Genomic DNA, 26745 nt, shown 5'->3' on the forward strand with positions numbered 1-26745 from the left:
ATTCTGGCAGGGTGACGCTTTAGTCACGCAATCTGGCAACCTTGAGCGCGCGAGCTCTCTCTCACACCGGTTTTCTGAAAACACTGTAAAACAAGTATGTTGGAGTTAGCAATGGGTTGATTTGTCCTTCCAAGTGTTCACCTGAAACTTACGCCACAAGTTTTCAAATGTTTCATGCACTTTCAAACATGGTCAAGTAGTAGATTGGAGTAGAAGAAATGTGTGTCTGCTGTGGGGGAGCGATCTAGAAAAAAATAAAAAAATAAATACAAATAAAAACCTTTTCATGATCATAAAGTTACAAGATTCATCATAAAATACAATAACAGAGGGTAACAGGTGCATGTTATGGCCATGACTCCTAAGGGTCAATGAAGTGATGCTCATTTTTGTCCAGACCTTTTAAATAATAAATAAATAAATAAATAAAAAATGCAATTCACACAAACCATTTAATTGAATCTTCTATGATTAACATTTTTCAATTGCTGAGTTTAAAGTCATATTTACATTTTTTCTGTGGCTTAAAGTAAAAAATGTAGTGTCCAGAGAAAGTAAAAAAATAAATAAAAAAAATCAAAGTCTCATTAAAAGCTGAAATTCCTGAAAAAAAGAAATGTTGGCATGACTGGTGCAGAATAATCTTTTATTGTTATTTCTTAAAAAAATAAGCAGTGAAACAGTTGTGTTTTAAAATATGACCAGATCAAAGTCACTGGGTGTAACCAACATGTAGGTAGTTATTTTGTTGTTTATGTTGACTATTTTTGACTAAAAAATTTATAATATTTATAAAAAGATTCTACATTTTTTTATCTTGAAAAATGAGTTTGAAAACGTTTTGGAAATTAATGATTAAGTTGTTTATACTCGCATGTATTCAAGGTGCAAAGAAAGTATTATAATACTTTTTACTTAATGGTTACGCCACATGACAATTTTAAATTTAGATTTTTTTTTTTTTTTTTTTTTTTTTAGAAAATGCTATAAAGGTTTTTAAAAAATGGATGAAACCAAATTGGACACAAAGATTACATTTCTGAGAACATGACACAAGTGTTTTAAACTACATTTAAAAAAAAATTCTCATTATAACACCTTGTACAACCTTATTTGTCAATGATTATAAGTATTAGACCCCCTCTAATTTTTTGTTGCTTTTTACCCTTAGTGCAAATAGCCTCTTCCTTTTTAATTACCTTGAAGCACCATGTAAATACAATAGTATATGAATATGGTAATCATATATCAATTTACCATGGTACATGGTATTCTTTGAAGTACTTTGAAGCACCATGCAAGAATGCAAGAATACAGAATGGTACATAAATATGGTAATTGTATATCAAAGTACCATGGTATTGCCATCTGATACCATCAGAAATCACATTGTTATTGCCCAGATGTGCTCTCTCTCTCTCTCTCTCTCTCTCTCTCTCTCTCTCTCTCTACACACACACACACACACACACACGTTGATGGTGCTATCCTTATGAGGACTCTCCATAGACATAATTATTTTATTCTGTATGAACTATAGATTCTATCCCCTAAACCTAACCCTCACAAAAAACTTTCTGCATTTTTACATTTAAAAAAAAAATTGTTTAGTATGTTTTTAAGCGATTTGAATTGTGGGGACACTAGAAATGTCCTCATAAACCACATTTATAGCATAATACCCTTGTAATTATCAGTTTGTAACCTAAAAAATTTCCTCGTAAGACATGTTGTTTTTTTTACATGCACATACTGGTACATATTGCACCATACTGTATACTTGTATACTGTATTGCACTATACTGTACTATACTGTACCATGGTTTTGATAAACAACATGTGAAAAGTCTTAGATGCTTTGTCTATGACAGTATGCTCTGTGCATCTGCAGTTGATAAAAAATATGACGTGGCTTAAATGTAGCAAGCTACTTTTGGTGTGTAGCTTGTAGTGTAACTTGTTACTTTCTCTGAAGTGTAGCTTTTAGCTTAGCTTAACTAATTCTTCTGTTGAGTAGTTTGTAGCTTAGCTAGCTAAATTTTTTGAGAAGCTTGCCCAACACTGGTGGAATGTCAATTTTGTGGAATTAATCTCTCGAGTTGTAGTTGTAAAATCAGTCCAGCAGGTGGTGCTGTAGTCCATTACATGGAAAGAAATTTCTACTACTGAAACAATCATATGAAATAAAGTCATACACATCTGGCATTGCAACCCTCCCAATGTTCAAGCCAAATCTACACTCTTGCTTAGATCACACGCACACTCTCGCAACAGATGCAGGGCGTCAACGTGCAACAAACGTACACCTTACATGAAGAAAGTTTAGTTCATATTTCTGTTTGTGATAGTTTGCATAAAGTCAGACATAATAGGCTATTATTCTTTATTCATAATGGCTCAATAATTAACATATATATATATATTTTTTAATATTATGAACCAAACATCCTTGTAGCCTAGTCCATAAATACAAAGAATGTTCAGAAAAGATTTTGAATCTTCTTACAGTTGTGTATTCTTTTGTTCAGCACTTTGCACTGCACATTTCTTACGTTTTTGAACCAGTGAATGTAACCTAAACCCAGGTGTATTTTTTCCTTTCATCAGTTTTCCTGAATAGTGCAAATAATCCCACCATTTTTATTTCTGTCTTCGCATGTTTTGAAAAATAATTATGAATACAAAATAATAAAACTATTAAGAATAATATTTTCATAAATTAACAGGCCTACCTACTCCATTGATAAAAGTGTCAATAATTTGTTTAGTTAAGCATTTAAACATAACACAGGGTTTAAAAAATAATTATAGCAAAAAAGAAATTATCCGATGGAGATTATATTCCCCCAGCGCGACCACCTTGGATCTTAATGTCAGAACCAATAAACATTCACTACTAAATTCTGCACTTAAAGCCAGTGTGATAAAGCTACCTCTAGGATATTGTTTCATAACATTAATAAAGATACAACTACAGCTAGAACAACTTATAATAAGATCATGTCATAGTCATGATGAGGGATTCAGTTTTACCACAGTTGGAAAGAGCTGGCTGTTATCATTCATGTCTGCCGATGCACATAGTGGGGAAAGTTAGGAAATGGCTTGGCGTGTACTGCAGCAGTGAGCAATAATCTCCCCAGGCACTGTGCTGACAAATATAGTCTAATTACACACAAATATAGAGATTATCATTCATTCAGTGACACATAACAGCAAGATTTGTACAGAGAGATGACAAAGTCAGAGAAATTTTTACAACAACAAAATGTACAACCCTTTTCTATTGCTGCTCAATTTGCATAGTTGCAAATTGATTAGAGGTTATTTTGATAGCTGGAATGGATTGGAATGGAAATATTAACATTGTCTATTGGCCCCTTTCAGTTCATCCTCTGCTCACTGTGGTCATTCCTTGCCTCGATATGTGATGTTCATGAATGTTGATGTAGCACCTTTGTAGAGGGGGTTGTGGCCCTACGTGTGAAAAAAAAAGCACAGTTAAAACAGAATTATACTAAGTTCTGCTAAAAGCATTCTGTTTGCATTTATAGAAGATTGCTTTTTACCCATATGCTTTCTAGCCTCAACCCTCTCTAAAGCAAGAGTCAGATTACACATATTTCAAAGATAAAAGGTTTAGTGGGGAACTTGGTACTGAGCTTTGGAGATCAGACAGTTCACATGTGGCTAGAGAAGCCCTGTCTAGAGACCTCAACAGGAAAGCCTTATTAGCGTTGTCTAATTTGAAGTAAAAGTTCCCCAAGGGTATGGAGGCATTTCCTTTGTTCTGTAGGGAAAAACAGCATGCCACTGAAACAATAAAATCATCCTGCCATCATCTAAAGTGCACCAAGCAACTTTGACAAAGTAATGTGAACCATTTAATTTAAACAGAGGTATGTGTGGGTGTGGATATGTTGTGTTACGAACATATGAATCTCAAGGACTTTGATGTTTGATATGTACTGCAGATATGCAGACAATCTTGTGTGTATTTTTGCTGGCCACTGACCGTTTCCCACTTGGCATGCGCCCGCTCCTTCTCGAATTTAGCAAATTCACGTCGATCATGAATGGTGATAAGCAGTTTCCAGATAAGCAGGGTGGCCAGACCCAAGAACAAGATGGCACCAGCTACTGACAGGAGCAGCACTAAGATATCAGGGCCTTTAGGACAATCTAGGAAACAGGAAAGGGGAGTGTGGGTGAGAGATCCATATGCATAATCTTCCATATCAAATAAACATGTAAATATTTAACATCTCTAGTTGATACTTAGTCTCATAAAGCCAAACCTTTGATATAGCATAAGGTCTGGTCCATACTGCAGTTTATTTTGGCCAAGAACTGCCTACATAGACAGTAAGAGACTGTCTGACTGACATGTAAAGTGACCAACCACAGTTTGCTTTGTATCAAAGGAATAGTTCACCCAAAAATGAAAATTCTCTCATCATTTACTCACCCTTATGCCATACCAGATATGACTTTCTTTTTTCTGCAGAACACAAATTAAGGTTTTTAGAAGAATATCTCAGCTCTGTAGGTCCATACAGTAAATGGTGGCCAGAACTTTGAATCTCCAAAAAGCACATAAAGGCAGCATAAAAGTAATCCATAAGACTCCATTGGTTAAATCCATGTCTTCTGAAGTGATAATAAGATTACAGATTAACAGATTAATATTTAAACCCTTTTTTTACTATAAAAAAAAAATCTTTACATTTGACCAGCAATGACCAGTAGGTGGCGATATGCACGAAGAATGCAAATTGCCAAAAAACTAAAGAAATAAATGTGGATATTTATAGTAAAAAAGGGCTTAAATATTGATCTGTTTTTCACCCATGGATAATCATATGGATTACTTTTATGCTGACATTTTGTGATATTTAGAGGTTCAAAGTTCTGGCCACCATTTACTTGCATTTTATGGACCTACAGAGCTGAGATATTCTTCTAAAAATCTTCATTTGTGTTTTTCAGAAGAAATAAAGTCATACACATCTGGGATGGCCTGAGGGTAAGTAAATGATGAGAGGATTAAAATTTTTGGGTGAACTCTCCCTTAACATGCCATTTCGGTTTAGCTTAAATAGTTATTTCAAGTAATAATAGACCAGTCTAAAAGAAAATGTATTTAATTAATGGTGGTGTCTTCGAACATTTTTTTAAAACAACAAAAACGTATAAATTGTGTATAGACCAGTGATCAGAATTTCACCCTTCCAAAAGAATTGATTATTGCATAGCCATACCTCAAATAACTAAGCAGAATATAGCTCATTGATAATTTGTTAACTTTCTACTATTTCCCTTAAAGAAAACTCTGAATATCTTTCAAAGATTGAATGCAACTAACCTGGAAAACTTTGTTAAACCCAGAGATTATTTCATGCTCAAAAGCATTCGTTATATCATCCCAGTACCATGTATATAGGACTTTGTGTCCAAATGGACTGATAAAAAAAACCCTGTGTGCCCTTACTCCCTGAAGTCAGCTAATCAGATTAGATCTTACCAGTTTGAGAAAGTTTTTTTCCAATTTTGTGTGCAACATGCACAAGTCGTCAGACTGAGACTAGTTGAAAACCTAATGCTTGTTTTTCATTTTATGTATTTTTTTTTATTTTCTTATTTATTTATTTCACAATTTGTTAGCATATCTTAGGCTCTATTTTCATATATTCTCCACTTCACTGTCTCCTCACTTTCTTTCCCAGGAAGAATTGCACTGTGTCAGTGAGTTCCTCAGTAGCTTGGATGTTGTTTATTGCTGTGTTTGCTTTACAAGCTGGGGTGCTCCTTGGGTTCTGGGAATATGTGTCCACATTCAAGGTGGCTAATAGAGCCCATGTTCCACATGTGGATCCATTAAAGCACAGTAGCAGACTCTCACTGCAGGTTCCTGAACTTACAGCCTTAACAACCCACAATGCACACACACACACACATGTTGGTGCAGCTATCATTATGAGGACTCTACATAGACAATCATTTTTGTACTGTACGAACTATAGATTCTATCCCCTAACATTAACCCTACCCCTAAACCTAACCCTCACAAAAAACTTTCTGCATTTTTACATTTTCAATAAAACATCGTTTAGTATGTTTTTAAGCGATTTGAATTATGGGGACACTAGAAATGTCCTCATAAACCAGATTTATAGCATAATACCCTTGTAATTACCAGTTTGTAACCTAAAAAAAAGTCCTTGTAAACCACTTAAACCTGCCCACACACACACACACACACACACACACACACACACTTACACAACCATATGGGTGTGCAAACACCTATAATAAAACTCTTGAATGATGCAATTCTCTGCATACATCTATAATACCCTGAAATACCCAGAACAAAATAAATGCTAATTCCCTGTTAAATGATCTTCTCTTGTTGTTTTCAAACCATCTTTGAAATAATAATAAAAAATGGTTGCAGTTTGGTTGTGCACAATAAATGCTTTGTGTGTCACAAACTACATATTGCAGTGTCCAGTGTCTACTCTACCCTGACAAGAAACATTTATGATACCCATGTTGAAAAGACCATCTTAGTACATTAATTTATGCTCAATAGTTCTGGCTTTGTGCTGGTTAAACTGATCGATTGGTATGGTTGTGATGTGGACCTGTGGATCTGTAATACAGCATATACTGGTGTTTTTCAACAGTGAGAGCATTAACAGGGTGTCACCTGGCTCCTTGACCACAGACAAGATGGATTTGCCACTGTTGTCTTCATAGTACTGAAACCTTTGCACACAGTCATCTTCGTCCTTATAGGTGCAATTCACTGCATTCTTATAATGGAACACTAGTGAGTAAAAGAAGGTTACAAAAGGAAGCAATACAGCTCTCATGTCTGGTAAATAGTTTATAAATTATACATAAATTATACTTTATAAATTATTATTGTTTATTAAATTCCAACAGTTTTTTTTATTTTATTTTTTATTATTATCTATGACAAAAGTTTATTTAGCAAACATACCCACATCATCCACCAGTCTGATTTCATCTCGGCAGATTCGAGTACAGGTGTCATCATCAAAGAGTTTCCCCCTATTAAAGTGTTTACACTCTACACAATCCCTAAAGCCAAAAAAAAAAAAAAATATATATATATATATATATATATATATATATATATATATATATATATATATATATATTTATTAAGTAAATACAAAAGCACCCTTAAAGTGGAATAAGTGGAGATGGGGCTGCCGCTCTGCTGAAGCAAAACTTAGATGTCGAGCATCTTTACAGGAAACACCCCGGCATTACATCTTAAATGCAGTTATATTTAATGCGTTATAGCTTTATTAAAGTTCAAATAATATGGAAGCAGGTCATGCATTTCTCTGTGCAGTCAACACCTCTTCTGTGAGTTGCGTAAAGTGTCCCGATCTAAGGGGGAGAGATTGAAACGGCACCTGGCTGATGCACTGTCACGGGGATGCTCGTCCCTCAGGCGTGCGCGCTTGCTACAGCTGTATTATAACGTGATGGCTCACGACTTATTGAATCATAATATATGTCACTGTGCATTTCTTTTTTTGGGGGGGGGGGGGGGGGGGTTTCCCCTTTTTCTCCCCAGTTTGGAATGCCCCAATGCGATCTATGTCCTCGTGGTGGTGTAGTGATTCGCTTCAGTCCGGGTGGCGGAGGACGAATCCCAGTTGCCTCTACGTCTGAGACAGTCAACCCGCGCATCTTATCACGTAGCTTGTTGAGCGCGTTGCCACGGAGACATAGCGCGTGTGGAGGCTTCACGCCATCCACCGCGGCAACCACGCTCAACTCACCACGCGGCAACCACGCTCAACTCACCACGCGCCCCACCGAGAACAAACCACATTATAGCGACCACGAGGAGGTTACCCCACGTGACTCTACCCTCCCTAGCAACCGGGACAATTTGGTTGCTTAGGAGACCTGGCTGGAGTCACTCAGCACACCCTGGGATTCGAACTAGCGAACTCCAGGGGTGGTAGCCAGCGTATTTTACCACTGAGCTATCCAGGCCCCTGTACATTTCTTATAGTGAAGAAAATTGGCAATACGCAGCATTATTAATATGAGAGAGTTGTTTTTTTGTGAGTTAAAGATGGATTGAAGTGAACAGAAAGGTGAGAGAGGGTAGTCTTCGCCCCATTATACACTGTAACAAAATACGTTTTTGATCTGTTTTTGTTTTGGCTTGTTTTCCAATATAAATATCTAAAACGCCTTTAAAACAATGTACATTTTCTTTAGCAGCTATACTGCAGAACAAAAAATTGTTATCTGAGAATGTTGAATCTAATATTAAAAATACAAATATTTCAAAATATTTCAAAATCCTTTAAAAAAAGATGCATTCACCTGAGAAGCAGCATATAAGATATTTAGACTTGCTTTCAGATAATAGATCTTGAATATAAGTGTATTTGGTTTTTACTGCACTTGCAGAAGTATAACCAAGTGAAATAATACCCTTACAGTATATACAAAATACATTTTTATTTAAGATACATTCTCTTAAACAAGTCTAAATATCTTATATGTTGCTTCTCAAATAAATGTATCCTGTTTTAAGGATTTTTTGACAATAAACCCCCCCCCCCCCCCCAAAAAAAAAAACAAAACAAAAAAACTAGATAACAACAGGATTTTTTGCAGTAAATTTCTTTACTGAATTAAATAAAAAATGTTTCCCTTTAATTCAGTGAATATCACTGAGGTATTTTTAAAAGATAATTTTGTCCTCTTTAATTTTGTAAGCACGTTTAATACAACCTTTTAAGTCAGGGCACAAGCTGAATAATCGGTTAAGAGCTAATGATTAATTGTTGCAATAATTGCAGAATAGTCAAATAATCGCTCTAATAATCGTTAGATTAATCGATTATCAAAATAATCGTTAGTTGCAGCCCTAAATAGCAGTATTATGCTGGAAGTACACTTACTTCTTTATTGTGCAGGCGTCGGGGCAGGTGGGGCATTTGTTGCAGGTGTAGCCGTAGGCCCCAGGATGAGTGCATTCACAGCTCCCACACACACACTGGCCACGGCCACTGCACAGCAGCCCCAAGCTGGAGATACAGTTGTCTGTGCGAGTGGAACAGTTACAGTTCTCCCCCTTCCAGTCTGGTTCACACTGGCAAAACCCACAGGAACATGTGCCATGACCTGGAATGAGCCATGAAGGGAAAAATAATATAAAGATGGAAACAAGCCAGCAGATGACCAGAGCACCATTCACAAACACATGACTGTTCAAAGCTCAGGTAATAGATGTTTTTTTTTTTTTTTAAGATACACTTAGTAATTTTCCATCATTTACAAAGTTTTACACATAACAAATGAATAACAAAATGGTTGACTATGATTACCGTATTTCTATGAGGCATTGCTAACCAAAACTGTTGCTTTTGCCTGATGCTGCATCCATACTGTTAGGTGTCACATATTACTGAGTGCACCTTTAATTGAACTAAACTACAATAATCTTGGCTTTTTGTTGCTGGGAACAGGTTGTTTGAACCTTACAAGAAAGCTTTCCAGGTTCCTTGGATGAATAATGTTTAATCACATAATATTCCCTGAAAGAAACTTTCGATGGGGTTAGTTTGAATTTGCACCCATAAAGTGCCTCATGTAAGAAGTTGTACATTCCTTATATGCATAGAAAAAATTACTCTTTCCCAAATATTATGCTGAGGCTGTGCATACTGCACAAATTGAATTTCCGCTGGCAATCAAGCATGACGGATGTCAAAAATGATTTAATATTTTTTTCTTTTCTTTTTTTATTACACAGATTTCTAAAAATGGACATCTAAGGCTGTGGAATGTCAGGACCGTAACAGAATTGCTAAGAGCTTTGATAAGCCTCATATATTTCACTTGACTTACAATGGGAGAATGCCGAGCCCCATTACAAGTGTGGTTTGTAGATACAATTATGTGTATTAACACATCTGTGACGGTGTGTATGTTTGCGTTGGAGATTATAATGTTTTATTCCTTTGCAAAACAGTGGCGATGAGTGATCTGGGACTTTGGTGGATAAAGAGAACACTAATGTCAGCTAAATAAAAACCAAAACCAAACAGAAATACCGAAGACAAAGGCTAGCCAAATGTAAAAAATAACATGATTTTGCATGTACTTACACTTCCCACAGAAAAACAATACAAACCCTGCACATCAGCCCAAGCCCCACTTTCTGCCCTTACTGGACTATTCTTAGTTCAGTGACATCATCAGTCTGTGACAGGCATATTCTTGACAAAATGGACTTCTGGGATTATGCCACTGAGGCCTTATGGAACTACTTATAGAACTAAAACAATGGCATGTTTGTTGTCACATCTTGTTCTGAAAACTGAAGCTTGATTAATCAATAACTAGATTGGCTTGACAAAGCCTTTCTGAAATTTTTTTAAAGATAGATGGATAGATAGATAGCCAAGTAGACCTTCAGATAACAACTTGCAGCACTAACAACTGTGGGATGTAGCAGCACACATCTTATCTCAGGTAGGTGAACAACATTTTTGCCAGTTAACAGTAAATTTGATAGGTAGAGTTTAGCTGGTTAGTTAAGTCAGAGTATTTCTTTACAGGCTTTATAAGTGACTATAGATCCCATTATAATGAATTAAGCTGTGCAACTAATTTACATTTATTAATTTAGCAGATGCTTTAATCCAAACTGACTTACAAAGGAGGGACACAAAAGCAATTTGTCACAAAAAAGTAAACAATATCTGCAGTATTGCACTGCCAAGATCGCAGAGTAGCTGGAGTAGTATAAAAGCTAGCGCAGCAGAAAGAGACACACAAGAAAAGTTTTTTTTATAACACTTACAGCGTTAACAGTTTCAGTGATAATAACTGAAGGATCCAATATTCCCAACCTTGCCACTGAGGAAATAATTATGAACTAGGATACACTTTCATATTCTCTCTCACATGGATGTGCTCAGTATCAACAACACATCTGGATAAGTCACTTCAGGTAATGTTTGATTCTCTTTGAGAATTTTTTTTGACTCAACAGTCTTAATTAAAAGATCCATTAATGACACCTCATTGTTTATTTTCATTATTATCTTGTTTGTTTTGTTTTAGCTCTAAAAGTATGCACTAGTCATTTTATTTGGACAGTTCTGAGTTATAAAAATGCCATTACCGGAAATGCTTTAGGGTACCACATGCGCAGTAGCGTTCTAATTCCTTTCTTACACCATGTCCTAACCAGATGCTCCGCGACACGCGATAAAAGGTAACTTTTCCATGTTAATCTGAGTTTTTGTCCACATGATGAGTGACAGAGACAGGGCTTTCTATTTTTGGAATGGTTTCTATTTCTGCGACAATGCGTCGGCCAGCGCAGTCAACAAATGGGTATAAATGATTCTTATTACAGTATATTAAAGCCAGCAACTCATTAGCCGGTTCAGAACAACTTATATTTTGGCAGAGGGTGTCACACACCTACTGAATGTTGCACTTGAGGTCTTGTTCTCTTTAGCTGGAGCTCTGTCTCTCACACACACACACACACACACATACACACATATACACATATACACACACACACCGCTTCAGAATGGTAGTGAGGAGACATAACAGCTCGTTCCAACTTTCTCTCCACTTCCCTGTTACGTGGAGATCGTCGAAATAACAACAGGAGTACCGCGTGAACATAAACAGTCGTAACAGACTGAAGAAGGATGCGATTCATAAAGTAACTTTGCCCTGTGTATGTGTGTGATTGAGTATTTATCCCCTCGGGGCTTGACGTAGAAAGCATTTCAGTGAGTTGCGTTCAATAAACACAAAATTCCATCTGTGATTGCTCTGATTTCTATATTTTATTGTCAATAATCCTCATTATAGTGTATGAATATTGTTGCATCGCGTCTGGTGTGGACAGGCAGATAGCTTGTTGCTGGAATCTTATCGCGTCTGGTTAGGACGAGGCGGTATTGTTTACATCCTTGAAATGGTCTATTAACCTTATGCGCCAGAGAAACTAGCACGCAGCCATTTTGAAAATGTTGTCTCGGAACTTCCGTTCTAGCGGTTCTATATAAATATCTATGGTGTTGATGTCAAAGTGTAATTAGCTAGCAAAGTGGATTTACGGAATAGAGTTGTCAAAAGCTATCATGAGTATTTTAAAGTGTTCAGGGGGTGTCATAACAACTGGAAGCAGAGCGGGGAGATTTTAAAACAAGTGTACTTCATTCACAAATACACAAGATCCTACCTTTATGCTCTGGATGTACTGATGTGCCTCTGTGCTCACAAAACTCCAATAGACAACACAAAGTCATTAAAAATATCTCATACGACACCTCTGACCATCTTCTCATGTCATTCACCCATTGCGTTATAGTTAAGGTAAGCAGATTTTTTGAGCATTAAACTGGGTCGGGGGAGGGGTGACACTATATTCATACACACACACACACATACACATGTGAAAGTGTATGTTTTATTTTATTTTCCGTTTACAACAATTTTAAATTTTACGGTGACAAATTAATTTTAAAAAGTACAACTGTAATTTTCCTTAATGTTGAAACTGCGTGTGTAATAATACGAGCTGTCACTGTTGGAAATTTCATATCAGTTACACATTTTAACACAAATTACTAATAAGTTGAAACCTAAAAATTAAGGAGAATTACACAACAATTAAACACTTGTGTTATGAAAAAGTGCAGTATGCCATAGCTGTCCGAATATGATTTGCCAGGTCCAATTGTCATTTAAAGTGACAGAAAAAACACCTAACGAGCATTTTCGCATAGTAAAGGGGTGCTGTAGATTCACACCATCAACACTTGGTGAAAAATACTTTGTGCTCCCACATATAATCCATTTTGATCGACTCTTTTTAGTAGCTACAATACAAACAGGAAGTTAGATGACAAAATTCAGAAGAACTGGGCACGGAAAAGGGGCAGGGCTGAATAAGGTGAATAGTAGGCCTTGTGCGTGTTTGTTTACATTTTAAATGTTTGACAGTTAGAGTTTGAATTAACGAGCATTCCATTGCCTGTTTGAACATTGTAACAATTAAGGAAAGGAGGAAGCTGGGGCCGGCTTGACAAAACACGTAAACATTTATTGTTGCACTTTTCAATCCCACACAATAAGACACTGCTTTTCAGCAGTACACAAAAGGTTTGCTTTTCAGCATCCTGACACGCAGACACACACACACACAGACAGCTTTGTGCATCTCTCTCTCGTCTGCCGCTGTCTCCTCTCCTTAAATACTCCCGCCACCCCTCACTCGAACACCAGACCGGTGTGGCACACAGCTGGACCTCATTCACTACTTATCTCCCCAGCTTTGCTGCTTGGCCCCGCCCTGCTCGCCACAAACATTGTCAATGTAAGTCTACAGGATTGTTTGGAGGTTTGCTGGCCCGCTGTGCGAAAGTAGTTATTCAGATCAGTTAGAAAAGATATAGCAGTCTGACTGAGTGGTCTAGTGGTAATTAATCCGCTCATTGCATAAGAAGTTAAAGGTTCTAATCCGTCCACATAAAACTATATATTGGGGGCCTGGGTAGCTCAGCAAGTATTGACGCTGACTACCACCCCTGGAGTTGCAAGTTCGATTCCAAGGCATGCTGAGTGACTCCAGCCAGGTCTCCTAAGCAACCACATTGGCCCGGTTGCTAGGAAGGGTAGAGTCATAAAGGGTAACCTCCTCGTGGTTGCTGTAATGTGTGGTTCTCGCTCTCGGTGGGGCGCGTGGTGAGTTGTATGTGGATGCGGCGAAGAATAGCGTGGGCCTCCACACATGCTACGTCTCCGCGGTAACACACTCAACAAGCCACGTGATAAGATGCGTGGATTGACGGTCTCAGACGCGGAGGCAACTGAGATTCGTCCTCCGCCACCCGGATTGAGGCGAGTCACTACACAATAAATATATAAATAGAAAAGATATAGCAACATTAGTCAGAACAGTCTGACGGTCTGTGCAGAGTTTAGTGAATGTAGCTTGAAAGCTATAGGAGTAATTACAATTGATATGGTCTTCATTTAGGGATTTTGGAGAATAATGTTGGCTTTTTCAAGCCAGCATTATTAACTTTAAAGGTACACAATGAAATCTTTCAGAATACAAAGATCTGGTTTTGCTTAAACAAGAAACCAACCCAGGAACTTTCAGGAGGCACATAACTTCAAGAGGTGCACTACAGCATGTTGTGCCAAATTTTACACAAACTATACACCCATTCCAACCTAAACGCATCCCAGTGGAACCTTAGCACATCGTCTAAAGAACAAACACACAGGTCTCAAATAGGTTAACACATGGTTAACCCTGCCAAGTCCCCCAGAGCATGTTTATTTATAAGAGGAGCTTGTTCTTCGTCTGAAGCAAGAGACATTTTAGTGTTATTGTAGGTAATTCCTTTGGGGTGAGGTGAGCAGTGAACAGAGATTCTAAGTCGTAAAGAAAGGCTTTCGAACGTTTGCAGTGAAAAACACAGGTTTTCACACAACAAACATCATTTGTTTTGAATAACAAAGAATACAACACAATCTATATTCTAATACAGTGGTTCTCAACTGGTGGTTGCAACCCAAGATTTGTTTCATCCTGGGTCACAGGGACAACAACAACAACAACAAAATAATAATAATAATAACAACAATAATAATAAATAGACTTAACAGCTTTTACTGTAAAAAGAGACGATTCCAAATATTTTGTTTAAAATGTACCTGTATATGTTGTTTGACATACCCGTACCCTTAAAAAACATGAATAAAACTATGTAAATATTTAAAAGATTGTTTTAAAAAAAATATGACTAAACTACATTAAATATGGGTTTCATTGCATTTCTTGCAGTGAGGATAAACATGGTTTGTTATGTGGAGTGCATTATTGGCTACAGAGAGCATTAAATGTCATGTTCATAATTTTGCATATGTTGGGCTGATGCAGTTTGTTAATATTAACATTTTTAAGTATGATTTTAAGTACATTTTCATTCACTTTTGTATCATAAATGCTTTTTGCATTGTGTGGGCTCGCCACTTGAAATGCAATGTAAAAATTGGGTCCTTAATTAAGCAAAACCATCACAGTCCATTTATAAATATAAAAGCCTAATTCTAAAACACAGAACTCTACTGCACTAAACAGAGTACATCTATTTGAAAACAGCAAAGCCTCCCCCAACTCCAAAATCCTGTCTTACCTGAGCAGAGCTCCCCTTTGTAGCGCAGACAGCTGAAATCGTCACACTCACACCTCTTGCCCCACACCTTGCCGAAATCGTTATTGTGGCACATGCACTGTCCGCACACGCACTCTCCCCGACTGCTGCATATCACTTTGTCTGGCCCGGTGCAGGCATCCTGCTCGGTGGGGCTGTAGTCACCCTCTGCACACTCACACCTGGGACCCAGTCGCCCTGGGTTACACAGGCATATGCCGCACTCGTAGGTGCCGTTGCCGTGGTGACAGACAGGGCTTTCAGGCTCAGCCCTGGCTTGGCATTTACACTCACACTCAAAGTGGACTCTGATCTGCAGGGTGTCCTTGAAGCCCACCGGTTTGATGGTGAAGGTCTTGCGCTTTTCCTTGGGGCAGCCCCTGGCATGAGCCTCTACAGTGAAGGACACCTAGAAAGATATTCAAGCTCCTTTTATAGAGCTCTGGTGTTCACACACATGAATTACTATGACATTAAAAATTGCACATCTGAGTTTGCACATTTTGCTAAAATTTGCATATTTATAGTTCAGAACCAGTATAAATCCCCCCAAAATATACTTGCTTTTGAACACATTTAAGTATTCAATGTAAAAAGTACTGATCTATTAGGACAAAAGATTTAATAAATAAATATAAGGAATACATTTCTTAAAATGCTCAATTTTCCATGCTCAAAATTTAGGGAGAGATGGATCTAATGACACAGAATATTCCTGGTTCACTACAAGTTAAGCTCAATCAACAGCATTTGTGGCATAATGTTACCTACCACAAAAAAAAATTAAAAAAAAAAAAAAAAAAAAAAATACAAGCTGAAATTCATTTTTGTAGTAATCAACATTATGCCACAAATGTCAATTGAGCTTAACTTGTATTGTATCCGAAATATTCCTTTATCAAAGTAAAAATACGTTGACCATCATTCAGTCTGTGAGTTTTATCATTCCATTATTGATAGTGAGTGTGCAGTTGCACAGCATAACATGTGACTGGATTGGATTGACAGACAGTCTGAACTGAGGGCTGGGTAGAGTGAGTCAAACCAGTACAGCAGAGAACAGGAAACTGATGCCCAGACACACTCAGCAAAATGAGTAATGGCACAGTTACACCCACCTGTCCCTAATGTGTGTAAGTGTTTATAGTTCACCATTTAGTAGGAAGGGAGTGAAACCACAGAACTTTATGCAACTCATTTATCAAGGGAGGCAGATGAATGCACATTAGAAAGAGCATTTCCTGTTCATCTGTACTCCTCTTTTTTTGTGGAATTTGTCAAGGCATCAGAATGGGTGTGAGTACTGAAAGAAGTGACAGAAATGTTGTGGAATAACTACTTTGACCAAGGAGTAAGATTATACTGACTGTATCTCCTCTTTTGAGTCCAGAGCAGGATCTTAGTCCAGGGATGACCTCTCCATTGAGACATGTTGCATTAAATGTCAGACTGAGCTCTTCTGGGACATTCAAGAGTTCCAGCTCAACCTTAGAGCGCAGTTTCTGTTGTACAAACAAAAAAACAGAATGGCAAACAAAAGATCGATAACCATATACAGTTCTTTTTGAGTATGAAAGAAATGCAGATGGAGAAAAGACTTTAAGGAATGTTTCAGTATTCATTTCAAGTTAAGCTTTATCGACACTATTTATGGGAAAATGTTGAATCCCACAGAAAATCATTTTGACTTGTTGTACAACTTCACAGCAGAAGGGAAGGAGAACACAGGGAAGCGGGTTTTCCAGGCTCAGGTAAGACTTTTAATCGGCCACTTCAGTGCTTTACAACTTCACAAACTCATCTGCTTCACAAGCACGTAATTACTTAAACACATCAGCTTCACAAATACAACAGAACGAACGTAACAGTTTCAGGAGCACCGTGGCCTTCCTTGTACCAAACTCTCTCTCACTGCTGCTGGTGGTGTGGCGTGGCTGTTTATATGCCACTCCCATGCTCACTAGAATTAGAGACAGGTGTTACACATAATCAAGCTCAGGTGCAAGTGCCCTTACCGCTTTCTCTCTCTCCGGATGGACGCTTGACCACGCCCCCGCTGCCACACTTGTCAATCAGTTTAAAGGAATAAAATCACAGATACAGTGATGCACTTACAGTGGAAGGGCACTTTGGGTTTAAAGGGTTTAAAAGCAGAACTATGAAGCTTGTATCTTTGTAAAATAACTTAGGCTACATTAATTATTCTTTTTTTTTTTTTTTATTGAAAAAGAAAATTTATTTTTTGAGTTAAAAAGTGGTCTATATCATTGTTGTGCCATTTGGGAATACTGTTCAAGATGGATGAACTTCTAATTATTTGTTGCTCATGTAATTCCTTTATTTGTCCTGTTCCGGAACGTCTGTGAAAGTTACATTTCTTACTGTCTTTAAATGGACATGACTGAAGTTGAAATATTACTTATAACTTTGCACAAACAATGTAAATAAATAATTTTCTGACACTAGTCTCAGGTTAGAGTAAGGTCTATATTCAAAAAAGTGTTTATTTTATCGTTTATTGTTTTGTGTTGCGTTGTATTGAACTTGTAACATTCCTGTAAGTAAATGTAACAGGGACATTACAGCATATGCATCCTGGATCAACTGGATCACATTATGTGAGTCCTCAGATAGAATGCCCACTGCAGTACCAGGGATCAGCTCACTGTAGTTCTACAACAGATAAAAAGATGGAGAAAAAGAAGGAGAGAGAGCAAGAGAGGTCAGAAGATAAGAAGAGACAAAATCTTTAAAAGTGTCTTTCTATATAAAATCAAACATTTACTTATTGATGGTAACATAGAATATAATTTTTACCTTATAGAGTGATTCCACATGGCTGGTCACAGCAAAGATCAGATTTATATTGTTCTCTGACATTTTCTCTGTGATTAATGCCAGGGACGGGTAGTCCTGGTGGATTGCATAAGAAAAATGTTTTCCATTAATATGAAAGCAATATACAGGTAAATTCAATTTTAACAGGTGTTGTATACACAGTTGACTTACAATGTGCCTAATGTTAAAGAGATATGATATCACTACCATAGTTGTAGACATGTCGTAGATTTTGTCTGTGCCCACATGGCATTGGCCATCATTGGGTCGCACAATACCTGCCAGGCGCCCATCCAGTGCCACATGTGTCTTGGCATCAGTGGTAAAAACCAGTAAGTGAGACGCACCTGGCCTCCAACCAATTTTATCCTGGGAGAATGAATGAAAAAACTGTCAAATACAAGAGGTCAAAGTAACCAAGTAGATAGGCCAAAAATAGCCTATATCACTCATTGTGAAGTAGTCAGTAAAGTATAAGTCCTCTGTCTTTCCATTTAGCTTGTTTAGAACCTCCAACCTTGCACACGGCTGCCTGTATGATGGCGTCAAAGCCTCCTTCTGGAGCGTCCCTGTTCCGAGACACCTTCTGTTTCTTCACCTCTTCTGTAAAGCGGTTCACCTCCTCCGTCAGAGACAGAATGTGTCTGTAGCCAAACTGAGGCTGGCATTTGTGTGGGATTCTATCACATATGAGAGAATAGAAGGATTGTTTACATGTAGAAAGAACAGAAAAGGGCATTAACCCTAGAATGAGAAGTTTCTTCACTACAAAAAAAATAAAAAATAAAAAATAAAAATAAAAAATAATATATATATATATAACAGTAAAAGTATTTAAACGTACTTAAAATAAATTTGCCAGATAGCTAATGCTGAGTTACATATTAATATAATATAATTAAATAATATTAAAAAATATAATTAATTATTTTTTTAAATTTTTTTTTTTGAAAATATCTGCCACAAGACAAAATGCACACACAGTATATTCAAGATACATTCAATAAAAACAAGTCTTAAAGGGATAGTTTGCCAAAAAAAATAAATAAAAAAAATCTGTCATCTTTTACTCATTCTGTAAATCATTTACAAAGTCTTTCTTTCTTTCTTTCTTTCTTTCTTTCTTTCAGTCCCCATAAACTTTCATTGTATGGAAAAAGAAGCAATGAAAGTGAATGGTGACTGAGGCTAACATTTTGAGGGTGAGTGATGATAGAACCTTCATTTTTGGGTGAACTATCCCTTTAAAAAAGTACACAATTTTGCTTATCAGGTAAAAGTGTGTTCTTCCAAGGATGTTTAGCTATTTTAACTGAAAAACAAAACAAAGACTCATTATGAATATAGCTTTATGCAATGTGGAAAAGTACATAAAAGAAAAGAAACAGATGACTCCTATTACTGGTTACGTGTAACCATGAAATAATGCCAAAGTTTGTGGTGAGTGTACACATTCACTAAAGCTTTGCTGGGGTAAATGAGCCACAACATTCAATGATGAGCTTTAAAAAAAAACAGCTTACAGTGTTATACTTATTTTGTACTTAACTCAGGATAAAGGATGGCAGGTTGTCTAAATATGTAATATCAGATTCTGTCAGACAAAATACACTACACCCACTTAAAACATTGTAATAAACACCCATTATCTGTAATGTTTATGTTCAGTGTGTAAATATACAGTATGTCTTTGTCATCACTCACGAGAAGCATGGATTTAACACAGCCTCTGGAGGGGAGATGAACATGTATGGGGACACTGGTTTGTCCACAAAAGCCCCAAAGCCCATCCGCAGATTACTGGTGGTTTTGCTCATCTCTTCGGCCAGGCCCCGCCCCAGTTTTTGTAACTGAGATAAGTCATCATTCATGGAGAAGGACAGGTCCATCAGATAATACAAGTCCACAGGGTAGTCCTCCACTTGCCGGACTTTCAGTGTAAAGACCTTGGAATCATCTGTTGGAGGCCAAATTAACAGTACTGTCCAATAAGACCCCATTTAAAGGGTTAGTTCACCCCAAAATTAAAATTCTCTCTTTATTTACCCTCATGCCATCCCAGGTGTGTATGACTTTTTTTGTCACACGAGAGACCGCGTGAACTCAGCGCTCTCTTGAATGCACATTCTGCTGCTGACCGGAAGCGATGGATTATAGTTAAAAAGTACATATATATTGATCTTTTTTCACAGCAAAAGTGATCGCATCGCTTTAGAAGACATTAATTTAACAGCTGGTGTCATATGGATGCTGTTTATGCTGACTGTCTGTGATTTTTGGAGCTTCAAAGGTTGATTCACCATCCACTTGCATTTTAAGGACCTACTGAGCCGAGATATTTTTCTTCAAATGTGTTCTGGTGAAGAAAGAAAGTCATACTGTACACACCCAGAACGTAATGAGAGTGAGTAAATGATGAGAGAATTTTCATTTTTGGGTGAATTTTCCCTATAAAAACCCCTGTATTGGGATATTTCCTACTGAAACATGAAATTTTGGTGGGATATATATTAAAAGGCGTCACAGATTTGAGGTAGTTACGTCACAGATATGAACATGATTTTCAACTTCCTATTGGTTTTAAGTGGTATTAAAGGGAACAACGTTCTTATTCTGGAGGCATTTGATTGGACAAAAATCTGTGTAGTACAAGAACACCAGGAAATGGATGGTTTCAAAACTGATAGACATTAACTAAAAGCCACAAACTCCAATTTTGATTTCCTACGGTCTTTAATACTTTAGTGGACACTAATTTTGCAATCAGTTATCTTTTACCTTTTGCAATTATGAACTCACCAGGTCTCAGAGTGATGTGCAAGATCTGGGGTTGGATCTGAGTGACATCGGTAGAGGATCCCATGGCCTTATCGCTGAGAGGTTTGTCTTCTATTACAGACATTTTGCTGACGGGATACTCCAGAGCTCCTCTCCTGCATCCTGCCTCTATCAGGTTCTTCTTTAGGTCACATCGTGAGGAGCCAGGAACATCTTGACCAAAATCCTGAAAAGCAATCGCCACAAGATCCAGTTTCTAGTACTGGTACAGGGAATCAGGCTATAGATTTATTGTAATTTCTGTGACACTAGTGACACCAAACAGAGTTACAAAAACAATGACTGTCTTCAAACAAGTTTCAAACTCTCCCCCTGTCTTCCAATGCATGATACGACAGGTTGTCCTGCCCCACACTCACGCCACTGGTTGAGCCAATGCTGATATGTTGGGAAGCTTAACAAATAGATTGCAATTTCGTTTGGTACCACTAATAGCGCAGGAAGGACCCACTTCCCAATTAAAAGGCCTTTGCTGATTTTATTTAAATGTAAGAGCACTCTTTTTACTTCCTGAACATCTAATAGCCACAACACATGATTCACACGTCTACTATTTGAAATTACAGCCAAAGGGATGTTTGCTACATCTTCCTCTTTCCTTTCGATCACTGATTTGGACAACTGCACAGAGGTTGCACACATTGAAAACATATAGGACTGTTTACAAAAGACACTTAAAATGTCAATGACTGTGGTAATGGTAGGTCAGACCATAGTCTTTACCAAAGGCCAATCTCATACAGTAGTTAAACCACATATGTACTGTAGCTCTCAAGGGAAGCCTCATTCAAATTTTGTTGACAACAACAGTTGCAAAATGATGTTTGACATGGAACTTGACAAAACAGTTCAGAGTCCAGAATCCAGTTCCTTGATCAAGAGGTGAGTCAGCCTGGAATATCAATCTGATCAAATGCAGCCTTTTTAATCATCTAAGAGCCAAGATCTGAACATTGGCAAATAAATATACCACTAACATAAAAAAAAGTCAATGAATTTTACTAATACATTTCTGAGATATATACTATATACTTATATATTTTAACTTCTGAGATCAATAGTCAGATTTTATTATCAGTCGTACTCTCCCCTCAATCCAGGAATTTCAATAATAAAGTCTAAAGTAAACATGTTGCAGCTCAGTCATTAAACAGATGAGTGTAGAACACCACACCTCTTGAAAGCACCAGGAACAGGAAGGATGCACTGCCAGGCACTGCTGACATGTACTGGCCCCTCGAGAAGTACAGATGTTGGAGCCTGAGCGAGAGAGGAAAGTGAAAATATTTGATCTCCAGTTTAATTTGTAATGTACCCTGTGGGCAGGGTTGGGGAGTAATGGAATACACGTAACGGGAATACGTATTTAAAATACAAAATATAAGTAACTGTATTCCACTACAGTTACAATTTAAATAATTGGTATTTAGAATACAGTTACATTCAAAAAGTATTTTGATTACTGAAGAGATTAATTTGCATTTTATTGTCATTTGTTTCATTTAATATTTAGTCCTTTCAGATGGAAAACATTTATATATATAAATGATGCGATCCAAAGTGCATTTGAACAGCGGTGAAACACTTTCTTATGATGTGTTACTATGAGAAATAGGCCTCAGATGGAACAATGTGACCTTTTTATGCTGATGCTTGCTTATCTGCTTTTATGTTTTCGGCACTGTCTTGTGCACAAGAATGTACTTCTGTAAGCGAGAGGAAACAACCCCATATATGGAGGATTTGGGGGCTGGATGTGGGGGGTGTGACCAGCCTTATGTGACAAGAACCATTTGCTTTTAATAAATTGAAGAACTGCTTGTGACATTCTGTGTTCATGTATTTCTTCCCACTGGTGTATTCATCTCCTGATCGAAGAGTGTCTGCGAAGAAGGCAGAATAAAGCAGCCGAAAAGTATTTTACTAACAGTCCCATTCATACGAGCAGACAGAGAAGTTTGAAGTAAGTTTGGAGCAGAAGAAATAGAAATAAACCTTGTGTAGACTGTCAGCTTTACGCTAAGCTAAAATACTATTTCTAGCCATTTTACATGCACATGTTACCAGGCACGATCATATTTTTTTATCAAGAAAATTCACGTTAGATCATAATTAATTTTTTTCTAGTAAGACCTTTGATATTAGGGCAAAAATTGTATTCTTGATAATAATTTTTGTATTGTTTTCCTGTAAAAATATCTAAATATCCTTTAAACAAGATCAATTTGATTTATCTTGTTTTAGAAACAACACTGCATAAGATATTTAGGTTTTTTAGAGAATGTATTTTTGTCTTACTGTACTGGCAGAGTTTTTATAGTCAAAACAAGTGAAAAAATCCACCAGTGCTGAAGAAGTAATCCAAAATATTTAGAATACATCACTGACCTTGAGTAATCTAACGGAATACGTTACAAATGACATTTTACAGCATGTATTCTGTAATCTGTAGTGGAATACATTTCAAAAGTAACCCTCCCAATCCTGCCTGTAGGCCCTGAAACGGAAATTACTGTAATTTAAAACTGTGTATGTTTACTGTTTCAGTACTGTTACAAATGTTACCTATATGCTTACATAAAATATAGCTTATTGCAACAGTACTTGCTAGGAGAAGAAATTATATAAAGATAGAGAGCGATTTCGGGTTCGGGTCGGGTTCGGGCATATAATGTGATGGTATCCTTCGGGCCGGGTAGGGTCGGACCACATGGTCCCGGGTACGGATCGGGTTCGGGTTTCATTTTAAGGTCTGTGCAGACCTCTACACTACAGCAAAAGGGAAAAAAGCATTGCCTTACTGTTTTTGTGCTGAAACTTCACTTGGTACAAAACAATCTGGAATAATATGAAACAATGCAATAGTCTCCTCTATGCAGCCTGAACTTGTTTAGAATGTTGAATCTTTGTGACAACAGCGCAAAGAATGAAACAGAGCGCAGGTGTCTCAACATGCGTTTTTGACAATTTGAAGTTATTTTTAACTTGACATGGTGTTTAAAATATGCTGGTCCTGCGCCAGACGCTGAATAAAAAGCCAGATGCGTTGCAAATGTCAAAGACATTCGTCCAGCATGTGTTTAAACAATGGGAAAACAGAACAGACGCGCGCAAAAAGACATCCGGTGTGAACAGCCCCTAACTCTTCCGTTCGCGCGTCCCATCGGGTTTGACCTCTAGAACAAGATGGTGTTCCCTTTGAGAGAGAGAGAGAGAGAGAGAGAGAGAGAGAGAGAGAGAGAGAGAGAGAGAGAGAGAGAGAGAGAGAGAGAGAATGAGAGATAGATAGAGCGTTCTGTGGCCGTTCTGCAGCTCATTTGAGCTTATCGCGGCCCATTCGACGTCGGCCCACTGGCGCGCCCGGTTCTCCCACGGCCATTCCGCCCCTGATCGGCCCCAAAGTGCGTCGGCCCACCGGGAAAATGCCCAGTATGCCAGATTACCAATCCAGCCCTGGATGTACACATTTTAAACATTTTGATCGTTGATTCGGTGACTAAGTCATTTCACACAAGACAATCATTTGTCTGGCATCACCAGAAATGGTCCCTGAACGAATCATTAAATGGATCTGAACGAATTTTTGTGAACGTAGTCAAAACACTCAAACCACTAAGATATATTCAAATCGTAAAATTGTGCACATGCACAATAAAATATCTATTATATCCAATAAAACAGAAAAAACAGGGAACCTACCTTGTCCGACATCTGTTAATAGAATTAGACAATAAATCCAGAAGATGAAGGCGAATTTGGGTAAAGTTTTCTCCATCTCTGATAAACGCTCATACATGGGTTAAATGCACTTTACCAACTTTATAGCAGTCTCAGCTGAACACCGGTCTGTCCTCTCCTACCTCCTTCAGCACAGACATCAGAGCACCACCAAATATAGAGTAAATTGTGGTTTATTTCCGAGAAAGCGTGGGCAGAGGAGTGGATGACTTCACGAACATTTGCCGTAGGTCTTGTATGGTAACTTTAAATTCCTTTAGATATCATAGCGGTTTAAACATCTTATATTTTATACTACGATTACGGAGGGATCGCTGACATCAGAAATAATTATCTTTATTGTTTTTTTGTTTTGTTTTTCCTCCTTTAAAGTGCATGGCACAACGGAGTGCAAAGTTAACAAAACGTATGAAAGGTTACATTGAATATGGAATTTAATGGAAAATTAATATATCAAATTATACATTGTAATTCTTGTACGTTCATCACCATCAGAGAAATTTAGATTATGTTTAATTTGGTCTGCTAGTCAAGTTATGGATAATTCCGGACATTTTACGTAAATATCATTACAGTCCACGACTAAATATTTTTCTTTTCAGATCTACAGTTCTGTTTACTTTACATGCAACATACATGTATACAGGCCAGGGGGTCCTCATGTTTTCATCCGCCTATCCACCGACCATGAGCTCCTGTTTCACTCATCAGATGCCATGATGATGTGGGAACTGTGCTCCCTCTAGTGGCAGTTTTATACTGTGACGATGTTAACTTTGAGGGGAAAAAAGCTGTCCATGTTATGTCCCCATCAGTCTATTGTGTGTGTGTGTGTGTGTGTGTGTGTGTGTGTGTGTGCGTGCGTGCGTGTGTGTGCGTGCGTGTGTGGGATCTATGTGATAAGTGTATTACAGTACTTAGACCAACATCAATCCAAACACCAAGTTCCAGCAGCAATGTCATGGCAACATAATGAATAAACTTTACTTCTGATTTTGATTTTGATTTTTTAAACTTTTTAAATAAATAATGTTATTGCATAAGATAATCTTCAGAGAATCTTATTACACTGACTCTGCTTAGAATAGCCCCATAGTCTTTGGATGGTGCTATAAACAGGGCCTAGACCAGCTGGCTAAACCATGCTATAGCAACAGATAAATAATAAAACAACAAAATACAAAAACCCATTCACTGGATGCAAATAAAAAGTATTACTGTGAACGGCACAATTCCAGAGGAAACAATAAATGAAAGCACAGATAATTGTGACAAATGCTTTTCTTGTAAACATATTTAAAGAAGTGACGTTAAAGTATGGGGTTAAAAAAAAAAGTTAAAATATGTCCCAAAATTATTTAGCTCTTTGCTGATTAATTTCTAGGAATAACTAAAATAAATAAATAAATTATAATAATAATATATAGTACTGTGCAAAAGTCTTAGGCACATAAGATGTTTCACAAAAACATTTGTCTTAAGATGGTTATTTATATTTTCAGCTTTAATGTATCGATAGGAAAAATACATTTTAGACTCCCAAACATTACTTTTGCAAACAGAAAAGATTAGAATAGAAGAACAGGGCGCTCTGCAAGAGATGGCATTCCCCCCACAGAGCCCCCCACTGAACATCGAGTCAGTCTGGGATTACAAGAAGAGACAGAAGCAACTGAGACATCCGAAATAGACAGAAGAACTGTGGCGAATTCTCCAAGAAGCTTGGTACATCCTATCTGCCAACAACCAAGAAAAACTGTGTCCAGGTGTACCTAGGAGAATTGGAGCTGTTTTAAAGGCAAAGGTGACCACACCAAATATTGATTTAGCTTTTTTATGTTTACTGGATGATGTTAATTGATAAATGAAAACTATTTATGACATTATTTTTGAAGACATCCTCACTATGCAACATTTTTCACAAGTGCCTAAAACTTTTGCACAGTACTGTATATATATATATATATATATATATATATATATATATATATATATATATATATATATATATATGCCTATGAAGAAGTTTAAATTTAATTTGCAACACAGTCTTTTAGCATCT

The 26745-nt window shown here is 37.3% G+C and overlaps 1 protein-coding gene across 3 annotated transcripts; it reads right to left on the reverse strand.

Moving 5' to 3' along the window:
- Positions 1–480: 480 nt before the first annotated feature.
- Positions 481–24865, reverse strand: LOC127426854 (integrin beta-3-like). Of its 3 annotated transcripts, XM_051673886.1 has the most exons (15): positions 24645–24850; positions 22120–22205; positions 20907–21111; positions 19812–20064; positions 18625–18787; positions 18315–18476; positions 18087–18182; positions 17853–17942; positions 16637–16771; positions 15252–15678; positions 8970–9192; positions 7010–7110; positions 6713–6832; positions 4016–4182; positions 481–3477 (listed from the first exon to the last, which is right to left on the reverse strand). In XM_051673886.1, the coding sequence occupies exons 1-15, from the start codon at positions 24739–24741 to the stop codon at positions 3409–3411; spliced, it is 2394 nt and encodes a 797-aa protein (XP_051529846.1). In that variant the 5' UTR covers positions 24742–24850; the 3' UTR covers positions 481–3408. The 3 variants fall into 3 exon arrangements, 2 of the variants coding, with proteins under 2 accessions (XP_051529846.1, XP_051529847.1); XR_007894863.1 differs by lacking the exon at positions 481–3477 and having other exon boundaries at positions 4036–4182; positions 7014–7110; positions 24645–24855; XM_051673887.1 differs by lacking the exons at positions 481–3477; positions 4016–4182; positions 6713–6832; positions 7010–7110; positions 8970–9192 and adding an exon at positions 9224–13952 and having other exon boundaries at positions 24645–24865.
- Between the last annotated feature and the right edge of the window lie 1880 nt (positions 24866–26745).

Source organism: Myxocyprinus asiaticus, chromosome 36 (genome assembly GCF_019703515.2).
Source record: "Myxocyprinus asiaticus isolate MX2 ecotype Aquarium Trade chromosome 36, UBuf_Myxa_2, whole genome shotgun sequence".
Classification (NCBI taxonomy): domain Eukaryota; kingdom Metazoa; phylum Chordata; class Actinopteri; order Cypriniformes; family Catostomidae; genus Myxocyprinus; species Myxocyprinus asiaticus.